This window comes from Lichenostomus cassidix, chromosome 1 (genome assembly GCF_008360975.1).
Source record: "Lichenostomus cassidix isolate B80296 chromosome 1, HeHo_3.0, whole genome shotgun sequence".
NCBI classification, from domain to species: domain Eukaryota; kingdom Metazoa; phylum Chordata; class Aves; order Passeriformes; family Meliphagidae; genus Lichenostomus; species Lichenostomus cassidix.
The window spans coordinates 70828587-70850923 of NC_139479.1; the positions used below are offsets into that span (position 1 = coordinate 70828587).

At 41.0% G+C, this 22337-nt stretch overlaps 1 protein-coding gene across 1 annotated transcript in view; it reads right to left on the bottom strand.

Moving 5' to 3' along the window:
* Positions 1-1122: 1122 nt before the first annotated feature.
* The window catches only part of FGF9 (fibroblast growth factor 9), a 28884-nt gene continuing 7669 nt past the window's right edge, over positions 1123-22337 (bottom strand). Inside the window, exons 2-3 of the mRNA XM_085063063.1 lie at positions 21986-22089; positions 1123-4021 (exon numbers count right to left, since the gene is read on the bottom strand). Coding sequence (XP_084919189.1) covers positions 3776-4021; positions 21986-22089 — 350 coding nt within the window. The 3' untranslated portion in view covers positions 1123-3775. The remainder of the gene's footprint in view (positions 4022-21985; positions 22090-22337) is intronic.

Sequence of the window (22337 nt, forward strand, 5' to 3'; positions counted from 1 at the left end):
CAACAGAAATTCTTGACCTTTTAGGCCAGAGTCTCCCCTCCAGCCTCCACATCTTATACCCTGTCATTTAGTAAAGGCACACTTTTTTTTCCCCATCCAGTTGTCAGGCAGTTTAAGTTCTGCACTGATTGGTGGCAACTTAAGGCAATTTTCCTAGGATTTTTCTCTTTCCACTCTGCACTGCCCAGCTCTGCCAGGTTTCATTCACCCCACTTATGTTTGGGAGTGTTGCCTTACACGTTACCAAATGCAGCTCCAAACCAGCTCATACTATAACATTGTTTGGGATGTCCATCATCTTTTTGCCCATACTTCTTGCCCAGAAAGATCTGCTTCAGGTGAAATGCCAATACAATTTTTGCCAAAAAGATATTTCCCTGCTTTTTTCCAAATTAGCCAAAAGACATAGAAAATACTGATGATTTTTTCTTCTTGGAATATTCTCATGTGCTTTCTAGGAATAAGCAAGGACATCTCTTTGCCATCCCATTATTATACATGTGCACAGTTATAAGAAAATGCTCTGAAGGGACATCAAGCAAATAATACCAATTTTCAAAATTCTATAGCAATATATTTATACAAATTACAGAATTCTGTATGTATTTACACACCATTACAGAATATCAAGTAGATAACACCAATTGTTCTTTTCTTTTTCCCTCAGATTTTTCTTCAAGTGAATTTTAGTGCTGGAGAAAGGTGCCAGATGGACAGCACCAGAAAATGAAGACTTCTGTTTGTCCACAGCACAGGAGGAGAGGTACTGCAAGCCTCCCTGCTTTGCCATGTCAGCTCTCTGCAGCCCTGTTTTAGCAGGATCACATAAGGAGCAGGAGGGCATCCGTACCCCTTCATGCCTTGGCAAAGGAGCTAAGCAGCACCCAGGTGATGATGGTTTTTCCCATCCCCCGCCAGAAAACAAACAGAAATAGCTCATTTTACACAGGGGACTGAACAGAATCTGTTGTTTGCTACCTGAAACAGGCCAAATTTGACCCAGTGAACCTGCAGGGAGTGGCAAACTGCCAGCTCCTGGGCCTTCCAGTCTTGCAATAATGCCTAAGTTAAATTACATGTTTCTATATTTACATAAAGTCAGTATTTACACACCATTACGGGTTATTCGAGTAAATCGGTTACAGTTTATTTATAAGGACTGCCATAAACTCATAACATTTTTCTCGAGTTTAATCCTTTCTTTAGAAAAATACAAAAAAAAATAAATTAAATAAAACATGTTAACTAGTAGTAATGATTAGCCTATGACTAAAAATCCAAGCCAATTTAACATTAAGACTTTAACTGCGGCCTAGTATTGCGGCCTCGACTCAGAGTAATTTTAACCTTTGCAAATAATTTCCTGGTGTATGTCAGATTTACTGAAACAGCAGAGACATGTAACCTCCCTTCCTCACAGTAGGGTTGATCCATTTAGCACAGAGCAATGAGCCCTAGTCCTGCCCAAAAGCACCCTTTCTTCTCCTGTGGTCTTCGCATCGCTCAGACAAATGATGTGGCACCGACTGACCCTCGGCAGCCCCGAAGGGTGGGAGATAAATGTGGGGCTGCAGCTGAACACTGTAAATTCCTGGCCAATAACAGTCCCTAGACAAGTATTTTACAAGTCAGCTAACGTAATTTATGTATCTTTATCGTTCATAAACAATCACAACAAAATGCCATGCTATATTAAGATTACTGACATTGCCCGTTCAGACATGGCTCCTCCTACCTGCTTCAGTATAGAAAAGGAGTGTTCGTTCAGGATACCCAGCCAGAGTTTATTTCAGAACAGAAATAAGTTTCAAATAATATAAATGACTGAGATGATGAATAAGAGTGCTTTAGAGCAAAAATTTCTTAATTATGAGTAGGCTACAACCTTTTGCATCACTCCTCCAAAGCACATCAGCGCTCAGCCCCCGTGTGTGTGCAGACAGCCGGGCTGTCAGACCAGCCCTGCTCCCAGCATGCCCAATGGTGAAGGCTACACTCAACTTAATGGCACTGGATTCAAATCCTAAGGGATAACACAGCTAAAAAATAAATGCATTTGCCATATGGACCTTAACGTGATTTTTGTATCTTTTTTTTTTTCTTTTCTTCAAGGTATTAGGGGAAAAAATGCCTCTTCCTAAAAGTTAATTTCCAAATGGTAACTGCTAACCAATGTGTTTGTGTGCTTATCATAAAATGCTACATACCCTTAAATATTCCATACTGTACCTCACTTAGGGTTCATGAATATTTGAACATACTTTAGGAAAAACAATAAAAATAAGTCTAATACTGTCCCCCTCATTGTCATTATTGATAGAGATTTATTAGTTTCATTTTGCAAGTTTTACTTTAGGAAGGGTGCTAATATCATGTATTATGACAGTTCACACTGAAAGCAATTTTCCATAAAAGATATTACAATGACCCCTATGGAACTTGCATAATTTCATAGTAGATAGTCAAGTGCATAAATAAACATGTTTACAAGAGTGATCCTGTTAACCTGGTTCTTGCTCTCTGAAATATTTATGTGTTCTTTGTGGAATCTTAAAATTAGTATAATTGTTGTTGGTATTACTTATGTTGTTTCTGGCATTCTCTTTAGGAAAAAAAAATAATAGCATATTTATCATTTAGCTTTGGTATAATCTGCAATAGGTTTTAACAAGTAGAATATATTCCAACCCCTATATTTTCCACAGCTGTGAAATTTACAATGATGTAAGAAGTCACTTCATCAGAGAGGAAATATTACAGACACATAAAAAAAAAGTTGAAGACCCAGTTTTCTCTTTAATCCTCTGGGGTAAGCTATGAAACAAGCAGTCAGAAGAGTGAGAACTCAGTGTCATGAGTGGTGTGCATACTTGTACAATAATACGGGCACAAAAGAGATTGTCGCCTTTAGTACATGAGGGTCACTAGAATTTATTATTATTACCTTTTTATTGTTGGCTTTTTTTTTTTTTATCCATGCACCTTTATATTTACTTGCATGAATTTACCACAGGTTCATAGTGGCCTTTGCCATTTTAATGCTTACAGAGCCTAAAGCTTCCAAAATGCCTATCTGGCCTGTACATATTTCATTAAAAATAAACTCTATATAATAAATAAATATATAAAATAAATAAAATGTTGCCTTTGGAATTTCTATAAATAAATTTAACTTTTTATTTTTATTTTTTTTTACTAAGAGGTCTTTGCTTTAAACTCAGTGGGGTGAGACCCAGAGAGCGATTAACTGAAAAGTCTCTTGTTTAAGTAAGACTGCACCCTCCATGCCTTTGTAAATGCAGCGTACACTTGAGCAGGCCACCAGCCAAAAATCCTGATGAATCGAAGTATGGCAGCTATGCTGATATATGACGAAGTACAACTGATCAAAAATTTAAAAGCGTGTCTATTCCCCAGCATGCATCAGGCCTTCCTCCTCCTCCTCCTCACCCTCCTCCTCCCCTTGGCTCCTCTCTCTCGCTCTCTCACTCCCATTCATCCTCTCCCTTGCTCTCTCTCTCTCGCACTCACTCTCTCGCGCTCCCTCTCGTACTAAATCAAGCGAGTGGGCATAGGCTCTCCTCCAGGAGGACAAACCTTTAAGTGCAGAACAAAATCAGCATGTTCCATCCAAGCCTCCATCATACATTATGCATGCGACAAAGTTTGGCAACAGTGGAGCTGATGTGATGACACAGCTAATCAATAAGAACCCACCGCATGAAACCTTTATAGTGGTTACTTTTTAAGGGCTCAAGTGAAGGAATTGTCTTTGTCAACTTTGGCTTAAAATATCCTTATATAGTTCCGGTACTTTCTCAGGGTCCACTGGTCTAGGTAAAAAATGTGTAAATTTTTGATGCCGTTTAGTCCTAGTCCCTTCTCTTGGAGTCCCATCTTTATTTAACGCAACGTAGTATCGTCTTCCAGTGTCCACATGTTTATATAGATTTGATGAATATGTGTTATACCAGTTTTCTTCAAATTGCTCTCTGAATACACACTCCTGGGTTAATTTTTCCTGTGGAAAGAAAAGAAAGAGCAGTAAGGAGATAGCCACTAAAATAAGACACTTGTTAAAGAATTACTATTTTAATGGCTTGAAACTGGTACCTCCTCGCTAAATTGCAGAATTAACTATTTCAATACTCCCAGTTTTAGCTATGCAAAGCTATGTTGCTGGGTATTTCAGGAGGCAGTCACAAGGGTGGATAATCCTATGTGAAGCAAAGATGATTCTCCCAAAGCCTCATTGCCTAAATCAATACAGCAACAACAAAGCTGCAAACATACTTCTTTTTCTGATTGCTCCCAAGCAGCTCACAAGACTAACTGGACACTTCTATAACTAATTTTTTCGATCATGAGTGCAGTGTTTCATTCAAACAAACAGAATATAAATAAAGGAAACTAGATCTGGTTTACAGGGCTGTAAAAAACTTGCAGTCTTAAAATCTTTATGTCTTTTCATTGCATGGAGAACTTGATGCATTCCATTAGTTTAAAAAGATACAATTTGCTACCCTTCATTTGATTTATTATTTGTATCAGGAAGCCACAACCAAATAGAGCTTCAAGCAGGAACACAAACCCTGTGTGCAGAGATTAAGCTAGGCAAGGAAAAGCCCTCAAGGTTTGGATTATCAGGGTTGTCCTCGTGTCCCATCCTACTGACAGGACCCTCTGAGGACATCAACCATTCATCAGATATCATCAGATCCCCTGCCACCACAGAATCCCACTCCTTCCAGTTTACCCACTTCTTCAGTTTTTGTGTTGCCTTCTATATCCTTTTGGTCTAAACGGATTGTTTAAAATTGCTTTTTATAAAATGCTTAATAATTTGCTTAAAATGGAGCCACCTGACAACCAGATTCATTCTAGGAAGGACTCACACAAATGACTGATCAAGAACACTGGAAAAAAGGTGGTGAGATCTAGCATGGGAGAGATGATGGAAAGCTGGGAAAAATAAGACTGAAAATAGTATTTTCATCTGGCACAAAAAAAAAAGTGATAATTCAATACATTTCTTCATAACAAATTCTCACTTCAATAGCACTCACATCAACCAAACCCAGCTTCCAGCTGAGGATCAATTTCTAACTATTTCAAAGCTCCAAATAATGCATGCATTTTACAGACATTAAATCTTAAAACAGTCTTAGATAGATGCACAGAGAAGATAAAACAGAGACCAAGGCCAAGATGCAGCAAAGCATGTATGGCACCTAAGCCACAACGTGTGCCTGAACAAAACCAAGGAGCCACAGCTCAGGCACACCTGAGAAACCACCTTCCATGACCTAACCCAGGAGCTTCCCAAGGTCCACCAGCACCAAAGCCTGCAGCTTGCCTTGAGGCTGTAGGTGCCTTTGGGGCCACCCCTGCTGCTTGAGACTCAGCTCACAACCCTTTCCCAAACCAATGTCCTTCGGCCCAGATGTTTCATGGCTGCTTTGTTTGGCAAGCATTCTGCTCCCAGGGCAGAGCTCTGCAGCCCACCAGGGTTGGGGACCAGCCAGGTCCAAGGAGGCCTACACACCTTGCTGAAGCCACCCAGGAGCCATCCCATGTGGGGGAAACAAATCCCATGCAAATGGGGAAAGGAAGCCAACACCCTTCTGCACCTATACAAACTGGGCATTGAGCTGCAAAGACAGTCCTCCTCAGGTCCTCCTAAACACCTAAAGCTTTGGGACTGGGAGGTTGCTTTTAAATTAAATCTGTGGCAGCTCCAGTAGGCAAGAAAGGCAGCAAGTAAACTGCTCTTGACTTCCCCTTTAACAGGCACTGGGTACCTCATTACCACTCAGGAGGGAGAAATCCCAGACAGGACCAGATTTCACATGTTAAACACCTGGAAATTCAGTATAGCAGTGACCATACCCCTTTGTGTATATGACAACTTTTTTTAGAGGCATTTCGGACTTTGACATTTTTAGTTCAAAGTAGTTCAAACACAGCAGTACTCTATACTGGTTATAGGAAAAAGAAGCACAAAGCTGTTCACATTACATCCCTATCTACGTGCCATACCCTGCAACCTCCCATTGATAATTGCTTCTATGTCCTTTGCCAGCTCGAAACTGCAGCCGCATTGAGCAAGACCAGCAGCAGCTGCAAGTTATACATTGCTGTATTCCCCTTGTACAGCCTCAAAAGTACAAACTATTTCAAAAGATATTCAGCTGCAGTGAAGATTATCTTTAAGTATAGATTTCATTAGTGTTTTATTTTGCATGAGGTTTAAAATCATCTGTGTTGGTTTTAAGGCAGAAGCAGATGCTAAGGGGTATTATATACTGTGCCTATATAGGTCCATGGGGAAAGAGAAACTAATTCAAATTGTTTTCCTGCTCTCAGAAGGCAATAGGATCACATGACAAGCACTGCAGAAGAACTCCCTGCTAAAAATAGCAGCATTTTAGGAAGATATTTCAGTCCTGACGTGAATTCATTAATTATTCACTTCATCTGCATTTTTTTTTAGCATCATCATAAATTTCTATCTTTGCAAGAACAGTACTTCCCCATGCCCTGAAGGAGAAACTTTAAAATAGCCTCTCTTTATCTGGCAGGTTTGATGGATCATGACAGTGCTGTGGCACACGTGACTAGTAGACCCTGAATCAGTGGGTTTGCATTCTACTGCACTCCAGATTAGTTAAATGGATTTCTAGCTCACAAATTCAATCTTCATTTTACAAGGTTATCCTATTTTAACTTCCTATTCACTTACAACACAGCTATATCTCTTTTGTCCTTCTTCAAAATTCTCAGAAATTCATGTATAAACACGAGGTAAATACTTCAACATGAACTTGACAAAGTAATTGGGATGTGGGATCAGATAGGTAGGGACATTAACAATCACCCTTTCGAAGAAATGAAATAATTTCTTTATACATTAAACCTTTTCATTCTAGGAGACCTAGAAATTCTGGTTGTGGTCAGACACCACTGGAGTAAATCTCTGTTGGTGACTTTGGATCAGATACCGTAAATGATGTGGGGCACTAAAATCCCATAATATCCTTCTCCCCGTGCCCAAGGAGAACCTTGAAATAATGTCTCATCCAAGAGAAACAGAAATCAACATCCACCAGGATAGTAATTTATGTAGAATCACAGAACCATTTAGGTTGGAAAAGACCTTTAAGGCCATTGAATCCAACCATTAACCTAACACTGCTCAGTCTGCCCCTAAACAATGTACCATCACAGCCCTACAAAACATTACTACCTTACACTCACATTTTAAGTATGCATATCATTAGTCAAGCCAGAAATGAGCATAACACAGGGGTGAGGCTGGTCCATCCTGCCAACACCACCCTCTTGTCTCACCATCTTAGGATGGCAAAGTCTTGCTGAAAACCAACTCTCCCAATATGGAAACGATATGGTGTTTCCCTAATCACATTTCTCCTGGCTATGGCTTTTAGAAAGTCCCTCTGTGCACTTTCGAAGAGCAAGATTTAGCCCTACAATACAGCAATTTTTGCATACTTTTATTCCAGCAACTGACTTCTCTATCAATTTTCCAGTGCAAATATTTCCTTGCACCATACTTAAAGTTGCTGGACATCTTTGTTGAAAGCTGACACAAATACCAAACATACCCAACTGGAACAGCTATGGAAAGTAACCTGCATTCCTGTGAAAGGGGAGGCTGCCTGCCTTGCTCAAATCATTTAATTCAGGGCCAAATAAGGAGGTGACCTCAAAATTATATAAATCAGATGTTGCACCACATTCCACATGTTTTCTGTGAGGTCTGTTCATAGAGTATCCAACTACAAAGTGATTGATTTTCATTTTGCTACATTTCTATGCTTCACCTGTTTTTTTAACCTGTTATTTGACACAGAATGTTCAAATAATTGACATGTACAAAGATGAACACATCAGAAAGACAAACTTCGAGACAGATTTAATTCAGAAATCTGCTAATGCCTGGTCAGTATTAGCAAGCCCAGAACCCCTTTCCCTTCCTACATTCTCCACCATCTAACAAGGGAGGAAAATAACTATGTTATCCTATTCCTAGGCAGATTGGTTAAAAGTCAGATTCTAAACTAATAAAGTGCATAGTTACAGTCATCAAAATGAAAGTTTGGCGAGTTTGTTTAAAATAGCTATCTGTGTGAAGTAGTTAATTGTAAATAAATAGAAACATGTAAAACACATGTACAGTGCTCAAAGAATGGTTTCATGACTCTAAAAAATGTGAGACATTTGTGCTGCTTAGTATCTGAAAGAACAGTACAAGGTCCTGTATAAAACCCATCAATATTCTTTCTTTCTTTTAAATTACCCTATGGAGCTAAAACTCCAATTTATTTTGTAACCTGACAAAATAAATCCTCTTCAGACCATCATTCCTAAAATCACAACAAATACCTTTCATGCCAAGCAAACTATCCTGTTCCATGCCATGTATAGCTTTCCCTTTTGCAAATTTCTACACTGATTCAATAGAGACAAGAGAACACCTAATCCAGAAGTCCAAACTATTAACAAGAAATATATCTGATGTAGTCAGCACTTCCTATATACCTGCTGCACACTATCACCTTGTTAATCCACCCTGTCCTAATAAAATCACATTTAAATACATAACCTCCTAAATAATTTCACACAAATCCCTCATTATGGCTATATGACATTACTAAAAACTGCATATGTACTGAAGAGAAACCAAAAAAAAAGCCCTTTTCTCCTCCAAAGCAGTTTGCTTTGCTGTTCTGCCTACCAACACACACATTTTGCATGCCATTGGCCCTTCCCATGCTGTAATGCAAACAGCCTCTAGAACATACTGTGTTCAGCTAATAATTAACAGTCATCCAGAGCTGTCATAAATAAAGGTCTAGTTTAGCATTTGCTGTGGCATTGTCTGTACTCTCATGCTAAGCCTGTTAGTCTCTGGCTGGGTGAACAACCTCCAGCCACAAGGAGAAGCCAAATACCAGTGCCCAAGCAGCACCACTTTCTTTTCCAAATTAGACCAAAGTGTGAGTCAAGCCCTGCACACTGCATGTCTGACTTGGTGAGTGTCACAGAGCTTTCTTTGATGAGTTCCTCCAAGCAGTGTCTTTTCAAAACGCTTTGTTTGATAATTTGACAGAACATGAAAAAAAAGAAGGGGGGAAAAAAAGTCTGCCAAAAGGACTAGCTGACTGGTTTTTTGTGTCAGAACTTCTCCAAAAGCCTTTTAGACAGACAGCAGGAAACCCTGCAGGGCCAGAGGAGAGATGAGCAAACTGTCAGGCACCAATGCTGCCATTCATACTCATTTCATATTCCACGACATGTATTATAAGATGAGGGAAATCAGGCAAGGTGTCCAAGGTGGCAAAACCACAGTTAGGCAATTGCATTCTCCCTACCTGAGGTCACCTTGTACTCTCCCAGAGTACATGGAGTATTCATCTTACTTTCTTCCCCTAAATCTCTTAGTTAATTGGTATAACGTTTTTGTTATACATCAATCCCCACTTACAAAATAAAAATCAAGTGTGACTGTGCTGCTGCCATGGAGCAGTTATGATGGTACTTAAAGATTAATATCTTTCATACAAAAAGCTTGCAAAGATCCCAAGACCCAGCAAAACATGACCCCTCTTGGGGTCACAATTGCCAAAAGCCACAATACCTGCACAGATACAAACACTGTGGTACTTCCACATCCAGATGCAGACAACAGAAAAGCAGAGCTTCCTGAGCAAAGTAAGCAGACTACAGTATCAACAGTAAAGTCCCAGGACACTGTCAGTGCAGGAGGGATTTCCTTGCTTCACCCCTTTGCCCCGTTGTCCCTCTTCTCCCAATGCCTTGCTTTCCACACTATACTGAACCTTCTCTGGAGGGACCGGACTTGGATACAGCACTCTGCTATCCCAGGGCTGTTTACAGAGCTCTCCTGACATGAGCTGCAGGAGGATGAGATGCCAATTAGGCCTTCATCCATTTTTGCCACTGCCAACTCTTCAGCTCTTGGTTTTACCAATATCCTCTCCTTTGAGACTTCAAGTTTGCAGCATCTGTCAAGCTTTAAGCATGCCCTCCCTGGACATGAAATCATTATGGGATGAGCAACCCCATTGTGACTGAGCTCTCATCTGCCAGCATAGGCTGCCCATCAACAGCCGTGCTCGTGTTCATAAAGGCTTGGTTTAGATCTGCTCAGCCAAGTGCATGAGATAAAAACTCATTTTCACCTAAACACACAGGGTCTGCTCATGATGCTGTTGGAAGTCATAACAAAACTCCAGGGACAGATCTCAGGCCACATAAGCTGTCACTGTGTCATTTCTCTGGAAGCTGATGAGCTTCCTTCTCCACACCACAACAGAACAGGACCAGGACAAAGTCGACTCTTAGAAAATAAATAAACAAGCAGGTCTGTTCCCCTCCCTTCCACGCCAGCAGGACCAGGCCCACACTGTGCCATTTACTAGTCACATTTCTGACCTCTATTTTATTTTTATTCCCTTGGCACAATAAAGAACTGCAGTCATCAATGTTATCTAAGCATCTAATTCATAACGCTTGGCTGAACCCTTCCAAGAATCAGAAAGCAAGGTGGTATGCAATCTGATACAGGGGCCAGAGCCAATTTTTAAAGAAGATGGGAGAAGAGTTCCCGTCAGCTTAAATGGAACACGGATCAGGCTTGCAATGATAAAAAGGCAACAAATATTTTAAGACACTAAAAGAACCATTTCAGGCATGGTCAGATTTACTGAAAGCTGTAATTTGACCTCCCCCAGCTCCCCACTCCACAAATTCTCTTCTATCAAAAGACAGCATGTATGTCAAACCAGGGCTGCTATCCTACAGCTACACACACTCTTTAGCCTGAATACCAGTTAAGGTTTTAACTAGATAGAGATTTTAAAATAAAACATGCTTTCCTTAAATCCAACTAAGATGGAGCAAAGTGTTTTGTCAGTATTTTTTGCTTTGTTTTGCGGTTCTCTAAGCACAGAACACAGACTTAAAGGAAAGATAAATCTCCTTCAGCAGAAAGTGCTGCTAAAGTGAGCCAAACTCCCATGCTGAAAGACATTGTAAAGTGGGGGAAAAAAAGTATTTAATCTGCATGAGTCTCTACATTCAGTGAGTACCCCACAAAATGTATTTATCCATCATTAAAGAAGCACCTTGTCTCTCAGCTACAAGGTGTCATCATAAAAAGAGCAGAGTGCTCAGGACCCTTCATAAAACATTTTTCCATGGGGACCAAATAATTATTATACATATGTAGTGATATAAACGTACATTATAAAAGTAATTCATGTTTTATTCTTTCAGCAAGATGATTTGGTCAAGGACTGATGAACAAAAGCCTGTCTCTATATTTTGTTAATAATTTTATGCAACTAGCTCAGAGGACAAGGACATTGCTGATCACATTGTCATTCTGGATAGGGGTCATCAAACACAGGATCAAAAGATACCATATTTTGGAAAGAACCTCACCAAAATGCCACATATCAACCAGAGTCTTGGAAATCAACAAGCTTGACAGGGAAATTTGTTAAACTACAGTGCTTTGGTGGGCACTACAGCAAAGGATTGGCACACTATTATCTTTACCTAGCAGGACTTGATTGCATATTCAGTTTAAATTGTTTAAAAATTAGGCCTTTTAATTTCCCACCTTTTTTGCACACAAAAAAAGGCCAGCAGGAGGGAAGGCCAGCATTTCAAATAGTTGCTGCTGAAGAAAAGATGTCACACTTCCCTTTTCAGACAGCAGTGTCCCCTCCATTGGCAAACACTTCTCATAAACGATCTCTCCAGGGATGACTTTTTGGACACTCCCTCCATTCCTTTTCCCTGGGGCAATGCCACAATAAAGTCACGAATTTAGATACACAATTTTTGGTTTCTCACTTTCTGAGTAGAATAAAAAAGTATTTCCCTAATATTTCTCAGAAAATCTACACATCTTTGGTGTTGCTATGCCGTGAAATGTTTTCAATGATATGGCTGACCCAGCCTTTGGGAAGCACTGGAGAAGTCAGGTGACTCTGCTCTTCCACAAGATCCCTACTCCTCACACACACATGCACACCAGTGGGCCTGTCCTTCAATAGGTAAAACTGCAGTCATGCAGTTAATTTCAGCTTTGATGAAAGAAGTTGTCATTCTGTCTGAAAAAATCCCAAAAGATATATAATAACAACTTCAACAGAACTAGTGACATAAGAGCTCGAAGACCAGGTTGTTGGTCTCCCAGGTAACTGCAAACATGGATCTTCCAAAGAATTCAGATTTTTAAAGTCTGGGGTATTTTTTAAAAAAGAATATTGCTATTTTGTTTAAATGTCACAACACTTGTATATTCTAAAATGAATCAAAGATTTTCCTGAAGTCTTCTCCAATAAGTTTCCTGATCTGAGTTCTTATTATACACTATAGGCTGTCCTAACAAAGGCATCAGTGGGCCAAAATCCCTCTTGTTATGAAAAAGTAAGATTACATGTTAAAAGATTGCCTCTAGATTGTCTGTAAGTCTGTCTTACAGGCAGACTCTGTCTAGATTTAGGTTTTTAAAATGATGAACACAATACAGCTCTTATCTTGATTGGGATCTGCTGACAAAACCATAAAAGTAATTGGTGGTTTTACAGGAGCAGGTCCAATCCTGATTCCATTGAAGTCAATGGTATTTCAACCATAATAGAATCAAGTCAAAATTTCTCTTGAGTCACAGTTGCTTCTATAATTGTGTTAAATTTGAAGAGCAAAGTTTAGCAGATTAAAGATGAACAGCCTGGGCCAGACCACAAAAGTATGCAGCATCCACACCAGAACACAAGTTTTACCTCAGCAGCAGCCTGTGGAACTCAAGTATAAAATCTTATCTTTAAATCAAAAGTAGCGGCAGATATTTGCCATTATAAAAGGAATGAAAGAGAAACAAAAGGGCTTTATAGAGGGGGAAAATATGGATTCTCACTATAACAAGCTTTATTGCTTGAGCTTTTTGACTGCAGCACAAATGAACCACTGCACATCACCAAATCAGCCTAAGCACATTCAAACTGCAAAGCAAATCTCAACCTAGTCAAAATCCCTAATGAAGTTCCCACAGGGCAGACTTTTTCCACTCTGTCTTTGAAAATGATGAATGGCAAAATGGGAGAGAGTGCCATGTTCACATCCCACTGGCTCCTGAATCAGAAACAGAGCACATCAGATCTTTATCTGATGCAGTGAATAATCCCCAAGCACATCTCAGTGTGTCACTGCTGCTGATACCTTTTCAGCATGTCACTTCAACACAGTATTCTCAGATCAACCAAACACACTGAACCTTTTCACACCTCTGTATCTCTACACAGCCAGCTTTAGAAACAGTCAGGGCTGCAATGACAGGGAGCCACACAACAGCAAAGAAAAGAATCTGAAAGTGTCCCACCCTTGCTTGCTGGGTAGGATTTGGGTTTGTGATGCATCTATGCCATTTTAACAACTCCCTGTTGTCAAAAGCATGGTGTTCAACTCTTCCCCTCTCCCACACTGCACTTGATTCCCCCACTGAGCCCCAGTGCTTGCCCAAACAGGCAGCAAGCCAGTTCAGGAAGCTAAAGTTTTTTCTGTGCCTTTTTTTCCCTAAACTGACCTCCTGACAGGTCAGATGAGTGCCAGTGCTGGAGCATGGAGGAAAGCAGAATCATGCAGCACAAGGAGGGAACCAGAACTGCCCTTTCTGGAAGGCACCTTCTGCAAGGTCGCATTGGCTGCCTCCTCAAGCATCATCTCTAATCTCCTGTTTCCATAAGAACACAAAATTCCAGACATCTTCAGATAGGGGAGCGCAAATCATTAAACTAAGATTTGAGCAGGATCTTGCTTTACCAAAGCTTAGTTTTATATATATACACACACACACATACCTATACATACATATTTATATGTATGTTTGTATGTATGTAAGCACACATAATTTGTATAGAAGATACTCTAATAATTTCCTGGCCCACACATGTAGTGAGAATCCAAGATCAGCACAGAATTGCAGACCATGGAAAGGAGATAACTCACTGAGGGTTTTCTCTCATATAAAATTATCTTCAGACCTAGTAAGCATCTGAAATGAAATCCTCTGAGGAAGATCAAAGACCTGAGGAAAAGTGTAGTATCCATCTCACACTACTAGTAAGTGTCCCTCTTTTGTGATATATGTCACAGTCTGTGAAATTCTGATTTTAAAAAGACTGGAGCCACAGTTTAAAAAGAACCATAACAATTGCAGTTTCTCACAGAGCTTTCTCCCATATTACCTGCGTCAAGTGTATGTATTGACCTATCAATTCTTCCTAAACCAGTACCCACATCTCAAAAGACCTTTTTTTGCCTACAGAGTCCTTGACACCTTCCTGAGTGGGCTGCAGTTCCTGCTCTCATTCCCCATTCTGGTACCTGTGGGGAACACAATTTAACAGTACCCAGCTTTCAGTAAGGCTGCCCATCCAGATTCTGAGAGGGGTTATCTGCAAGGGTGAAGTAGATGAGGTAACTCAAGTTTATGGATTTTTCTCAGACCTATACCCTCCACAAAGGAAATGTCCATAGTCACAAAGCTGTTTCCTACTGTACAGTGCAGAGAAAGTATTTATGTCTCATCTCATGCCTCCCTGCAAAAATCCCTCTGGTCAGCTCAAAATCCCACTTCCTCACAACCTGAATCTTCCTCATTACCCAGCCTAAGCTTTCTTGTGACCCATTCAAACCAATTTATTCTTGTACTCTATTTCAAGGACTTTTTTCCCTCCCTGTTGTTAAACATCAATGTATTTAAGGAGAGCAAGAGCATACCCTCTCAGTTTTCATTCTGCAGGCTAAGTCAAGATCTTTAGAGTCTATCATCTGATAATCTTTTCATCCCTCTGACCATCCCAGTAAGCCCTTTCTGCACCTGCTTTGGTTTCAATTCGTCTTCTTTAACACATTGACCAACTGCATTTTGCATTTAGACTGAATCCTTCTTGTGCTGTATGCACTGTATGCTGTATGCTGTATGCACTGATAGAGTTCTCCCTGTGTCTCACATGTAAATATTTTTGGCATTTTAGGTCAACAAAGCCCTTCTGTGAGGTTCCCTCCTGTGCTGGAAATACTTCCCAGCTTTGCAAGAAAATTCAATAACACACCACTGCCTTTTTATGATGAGATGTTTAATGCCCCTAATAAAACCAGGGAATAAAATCAGTCCAAGGACCAATCCATAAAAACCCCACTTATAGCTTCACTCCAGTCTAATACCTTTCAGCACTCCCCATTGCTGTCTTCAGATTTTTCACCATCTATCATGCAATTCTTCTACTAACACTCATTCTACCCACTGTAACAAACACTCTCTTCTGTGGGTCATATCTAACACAGCCCTGCAGATTAGCACAATTTCCCATTTCTAGAAAAATTAATTTCTACCAAAAATAAAATACTAGGCTTGTCTGAAACTATTTATCCTGCTTCAGTAAACTCATCATGCACGTACTTCCAGGTCCTCCTCTACTCTTTCATTTAAAAGCATGTTCCTATGCCCCATGCTACCACCCAAAGAAGTCTATCAGAAACTGGGCTAGCCCAGGTAGCTTCCAAATTCAGATGTACACTCCCATCTGAATACACCGTTGGTAAAGACTTCTGATGGTAAAGACTTCTGCTCCCTTTTCAGGTATACAGTTTAAAAAGTTTTCACCTTATAAACATTCTAGTATACATTTCAGGGCCCAAATCAGCTTTATTGCAGCAATTTCCATTTTGTCCCCATGCTCTAACATCTCTAAGACACAAGCTTTTCTGCCGCCTGCCCTTCTCCCATTCTCTGCAGACCCTCTGCCAGGCACTCACAGCCTATTAGCCGTCACATTCTTGTGCACAGTTTCACCCTTGCTGGGATACCATTTCCACAGGATTTCTGCACCTCTGACAAAGTTTCAAGTTTCCTTCACATTCAGGGCCATAATCACCTTTTTGAACTGGGCCTCTTCAGATCTCAGAGTTTGTCCATCAAATTAACTACAGGCCTGCTTCTTGCAGTCTCCTGCTTAAAGCAGATTTACCCTGGGAGACGTGAGTTGCTGTTGTCAGTAAAAGACACCATCAGGTTTTTTCATCATGGCAATGCCACGTTTCCCTGAGTAAAGCTGCTCCTGCAGAAAGCCTGACCACTCCTTGCAAGTCAGGTGCCATAGAAATCTCCCTCTGTCTCTCTACCATTTGTACCATTTACCAGGAGGCACTCTGTTATTGTATTAGTAACAATAACACAAGCAGAAAGGTGTTAAACCTGGATCCACATCCCTTATCCCTCCTGGGAATTGACCACTCTCAGCCTAGAAGTCTCTGCCCTTGCTCAAGGAAATTGCTTTTAATTCTCCTTCCAAAAATTATATACTGAAAGTGTCCTGTTTTCAGGCTCACCTCAACCACAGTACCTGCATGGACTCTGATGAACAGATAATCCAGACTATTATATTAAAAAAAGAAAAAATAAACCAATCTGAAGCATATGGAATTGCTTTAGATCAGAGGTACTTAAAAGGAAAGTGTGATGGTTCTGCAGGGTAATTTATTTATTTATCCAGTTCTTAGATACCTGTAGTAATCATATACTTGGCCCAAATGCTGTTCCCAACATGCACTTTCAACCTGCTTTTTTTCTTCATGTTGTTTCCGTGCACCTTGACCTACCATTTGAAGGGCTGAACAATTCCCTTCCTTTATTTGCACAGGAATATAAAAGATATTTTTAGAATGCAGCCAAAGAAATCCTTGCCTACACCAAGTAATTTTCAGTAAATTATGACAAATTGTCCCTTTTTTGTCAGAAGAATTTCTGTTCACCGGTCTTTGTAGCTTCATAGCCTTTCCAGGACTGTGGGGACCCAAACAAAAGCACAAAAGACTGCAGGTGCAGCCCTGCTGGGACAATAAAGAGGCATATTGTCACCTCCCTGCACACTTACTGGGAAAATATGTTTCTTCAAGGATGGTACTCTCTCTCTCTCTCTCTCTCGCTCTCTCTCTCCTCCTCCTTCTCCTCCTCCACCCTCTCCTCAGTGTTTTAGGAGCAAAAGGCAAGTTTAGCCTCCCAGATCAAACTTTCAGCTCACTTTTGAAGGACAGCTTTATTTAACAATTTATTGATAACACTGTAAAAAGTGTTCCTAGATCTCACCTTGCAGCACATACCCTGTAAGTCTGAAATCCAGGGAGGAAAGTTTCTCTCCCTGGCTTCTTATCTGGGCTCTGCAGCTCTGTCCCAGCTGTTCTGTGAGAAAAGGAAGCTTCTCTCTATACTCTCCCCTGACTTCTCCTTCCAAGCACTCTTTCCCCTTTCCCCAACAATTCCACCATCTCCACTCCTGCCTTCCTCCTCCCCCCCCACAGCTTTCCTGGTACCTTCTCCAGATCTTCTGACTACCAATATTCCTCCTGAGCATCCAACCTGAGCTGTCTTTTGCACCTGCCAAGGACACAAGGAGCAGTGGAGGTGTCAGCATTTCATAGAACGGTTTGGGTTGAAAAGGACCTTTAAATCTCCTTGAGTCCAACCCCTTTGCAATGAGCATCTTCAACTACATCAGATTGCTCAGAGCCCTGTCCAAACTGACTTTGAAAGCTTCTAGCAATGGGGCACCTACAGCATCTCTTGGCAACCTATTCCTGTGCCTCACTACCCCCACCATTAAAATTTTTTTCTTTATGTCCAGTCTGAGAAGAGGAACTGGGCAGGTGCATGTCCATGTCCATAGGAGATCAGTGAGGCAGGGATGACACATGGGTGCCAACTGTTAATATTCCCAAAGGCAGCATGACAATGGGGACAGCCCACAAAAGCATGAAGGCCGTGGGACTGATCAGAAAGACCTCCCTCTCTCCAAGGCATGGCCCTGAGGAACACAGCTAAGACACATTTGCTAATGTTCTTGCCAGACGTGTTGGCAAGGTCTGTTTGGCACTTGGGAAGGTCTTCATGTCTTGTCTTAACACCCATTGGGTCCTATCTGTAGTTTGCATTTTTCCTCCTCTCCAGTGACAAGCACAGTAGCTGCTGTGAAACATGATGAGTCATAACCTGCAGGCTGTGAGGGAAATGCAAGGGAAAGGGAAAGCAGGGACAGATGAGACGGGAGGGAAAGCTGCTGTCACTTATCGGCCTCCGAGTCATTGCTAGGTAGCTACTGCTGGTTTCTCTGCAGTACCATGTGTGTGTATCTTCAGCTTTGCCTGGCTAAATTCTTGGCATGAGGAGGAACTTGAGAACAGCCACGTAATGTTACATGTCTGCCTGAAAGCAGCATGAGAGTCACTGTGCTCTTCTGGCCAGAAAATGCAGTAGGAACTGCCCCCAGTAACAGAGGGAAGTTGGGAAGAGTTTGTCAGGCAGCTAATCTATGAAGAAAGCAGAACTTTCAGGAGGCTAAGAGGAACATGTCTGGATTAAGGTATGCTAAAACTGCCTTTACTGTTGTCGTTCATGAAAACTGGCAGCGATCACCCACCCTGGCTGCTCCCTTTTGCCATATGTCCCATCTCCAGTAGCACCACAAATACGCTGGGAAAAATCCTCCTGCATCAAACGTTTCAAACACAAATATAGAAGGATAGAAGTCTTTTAGGTCACTGATTTGATTCACAGCTAATGTATTTTTCATGCAGTAATTTGAATATAAATATGACAGTATCAGACACAGGGCATTTATTCCTATAGTGTCGAGTACCAAATGCCTCAGAAGCTGTGAATCTAAGCACCTACTTAGATTTACAGTGTTGATGCAGAGCAAGACCAAGTATTTCTTAGGCTGCTATTCAGTTGTGTGTGGGAAAAAGCTTTCCCACCTTAGGAAACACAGCCACACTGTCATAAGTGTATCTGCTCCATGACAAAGCTGATGCTATTCACAGCCCTTTGGGAAGAAACCAAGACAGAGGGATATGCCTCCCAGCACAGAAGCACAAGGACAACTTACTGGTGCTACAGAACAGTTCAGCTAAAGAGATTGCTCTGCTTAAAGCAGGTGAAAAACTGATTTAAGTTTTTCACATAACAGTCTCAAAACTAATCTCGCTTAAACTGATCTTCTACTTCACCAGAGAGATGATTCTGTGCCTTGCTTCTTGTTCAAGCTGCAACATTTATTCCCATCAGAGAACTTCATTTTCCATTAATTGCATTATTTGACCAAAACCAAAAGCAAAACACTGCCACATAAAAATGTCCAGCCATTTCTACACAAAAATCTGCTCTGAGGCCTGCTTATCTCAGTGTTTCTAAGAGAGCTGACAGTTGCTGAAATATAGGCACTAGGATTGCTAGTGTTGACAAGGCTTTAAAGCATCATCACACTGAGTAGCCATTAGAGGTTATATTTCATTGGAAGTAAAGTAATTCAATTACCATCACTCTTCAGTACATCCCATCTCTGGAGGCTGACAATAAGCTGTATCATCCATCAGATTTTAACCTGAACTTTGCATTCTAGCCTCATAGATTGCTAGTTCTCCATTATGAATGGCTTCATATCTTTAGTGTCATTTCTTAGGAAAAAGAGGTTATCCAATTATACTGTACATCCACTTGTCTGCTTGTCTCTCCTTCCTTAGCTTGTCAACCGGTTTCAATCAGGAAGCAAAGGTCTTCAAGAAAATTAAGTTCCTATCAGTTTTGCAACTAATCAGAGGCAGGGTAAAGAAGAGAAATCATTTGCACATCCGACTTGGGAGTGGTGAGCTATGTAATCCCTGCCAATGGACAATCTGGTGAGCATGGACAGCTAATACTGTCTCTTTCTCCATACAAGAAACACAAAAGGCTGAGGAATTTGTGCTACTGCAGGGACAGAAGGTCAGAGAGACCCATGTCTTGTACTGTGAGACAAAACCCCTTGGGAAAGCAGGCTCCTTTAGAACAGCTGTTCATAGAACAACTATTTTATAAATGCAGTGAGCTTAGTAATTTACAAAGAATTTCTTGTGCATATTTCTTCAGCAAAGAATGTCTTGAGTAATTCACTCTGACAGTCAAACATATTGCTAATACAAAATGCAAATTGCACAGAAAAGTGATGTAACATTTGTTTCTCCAAGTCTGTGCATTTAAGCTCTATCAATAACCACATTTCCTTTCTCTGAATATCTGAAATGCAGAGAAGCTGATTCACTATGTTTATATGTTTAAACGATTACTCTGACTGATGATTATCAACATTACTGATTCATATTACTGTTGTTCTTCCTTTTTGCTGCCTAACTGGACCTGATGTACTCGTGTACTTTGCTAGTTCTTTATCACGTTCATCAGCTGCACAAGGATTGTGACTTATGATAACTTACTCCTCACTGGCAACTTGTTTACATCTGTCATTGCATCCATTCCTTTTCTCACTCCCTCTCCTTCCTTCCAAACTTTACCTCCTCCATGTTGACATTTATGTTAAATCCCTTGTTTTTGGCCTTTCCCACTCACTGGCTCTTACCATCTCTGCATCTCCCCTTCTCCCATGTCCACACATCCTCCATCCCAGCCTTGCCCCTCATTCTACCGCCTCTTTTTCTGCCTCCCACATACACTGCCATTACCTGCATCTTCCTGCTTCCTCACCTAGCTTGCTCTTTGCTCAGAAGATAATCCCCTTCTCTCTCACACACAAAATTTTACTAGAAAGAGATCAGTGAACCTGGACACCCTTATAAAAACACTTCTGGACTTTCCTGGTTTTGCTTCCTATATTTGCTAATATACATGAAAGATGAACTTCCCTCTTACTCCTTCTGTTTTCACCTGCCCACTCACCACCATCTTATGTTTTCTCCTACTCTCACTGCCATCCCTGCCCTTTTCCCTTTTCCCTGTTACTGCTACTCCCCTGTGACACAGGTATCTCCAACCACATTCAAAGCCTTTCTCTATCACTTTAACTTCTTTTTGAGTGTTTCTCTGCAACATTTACACTATCGATTGACCACCGTCCTTCTCCTCTGCTTCTGATGAACCCCAGTGAATGCACAGCTTCACTTCGCTTCAGACATTTGCTTACCCTTCAAACCTGCCATCCTCTTCCTCAAATACAACTGCTTCTCTAGTCCTTGTAAACTTTGGAGATTGATATTTTACTGCTAGAAGAGGTTGCTTTCTACCATCTGGGGAGTCATCTGCCAAATTTCAGATGCACCTGCCCACGATCTACCCAGGGTATGAACCCCACTGTATGTCAGATGCCTCAAATATTCCCAGGTAAGAGCCATATCATACAGACACACACACACACACACACACACACAGAATCTCTTCTCTGCTAGAAGACAGCCCATGTTGCCACGAACAGTCACCCAGCAGCTGCAGGTAGGCTGGCAAACTCCCACATCTGAAATACCAAGTTTTACTCCTCCCTCACAGCCGTTACTCACTCCTGCTGCCATCCCTCAGGGAGCACCAGCAAAACTTTCAGGACAAGACCACCAAGCCTCTTGCCCTCATTCCTATACTTTTTATAACTTTTGTCACACTCCTGTTTCTCATTTTCTCATCCACATATGCCACTCTTTCCCTCCCCCTCTACCTTATTTTGTCAATTCCTAGAAAGCTCCCTGCCTACACACAAAAGGAAGCCACTTTGTCTTGATTTAGGTTTCTACTGACAGGAGACATTTACAAATCTTAGAGTACGTCCTTTAGTCTTCAGTGACCAGCTCTGGCCATCAGTCTCTATTGTTTGTATCTAAATTGCCATTTATCTGCATTATTACTCATTCCTGATTTTGTCACCTTTTCCCTCTCCCACATTCATTATGTCACCCACAGGGTCTTGTTTTGAATTAGACTGCAAGATATTTAGAGCAAAAAGAGTGCTCACACAGCACACACACGGAGTGCAATGGGAGCTTGTAGGAGCTAGCAAGTGTTTCCCCCACAGAATGTAAGGATCATAACCACCCAAGGCTAGCAGGAACTTACCGAGCCGTACAACTCCCCTTTCTCATTCATTCCAAGGTAAAGTCCACTGTCGACTCCTCGGATGCTGACCAAGCCCACTGCTATACTGATAAATTCCAGTATACCTATGAAATGAAGGAAAAACAAACAATGTACATATTGTTTCCATTTAATTTTTTTCCCCAGAAGTAACTGATCCCTGAGTGTCAGGCAGTTATTTTCAAAGATTTTTTCCCATTTTCTGAGTTGTTTGGAGGAAGAATTTTTTGGAGGAAAAAATTAATATACAATACTTTGGACCTTTGTTAGACTGATGCATTGCAGACAGCATTAATGTATCAAATGAATAGATTGCTCTCAATCTTTCTCATCA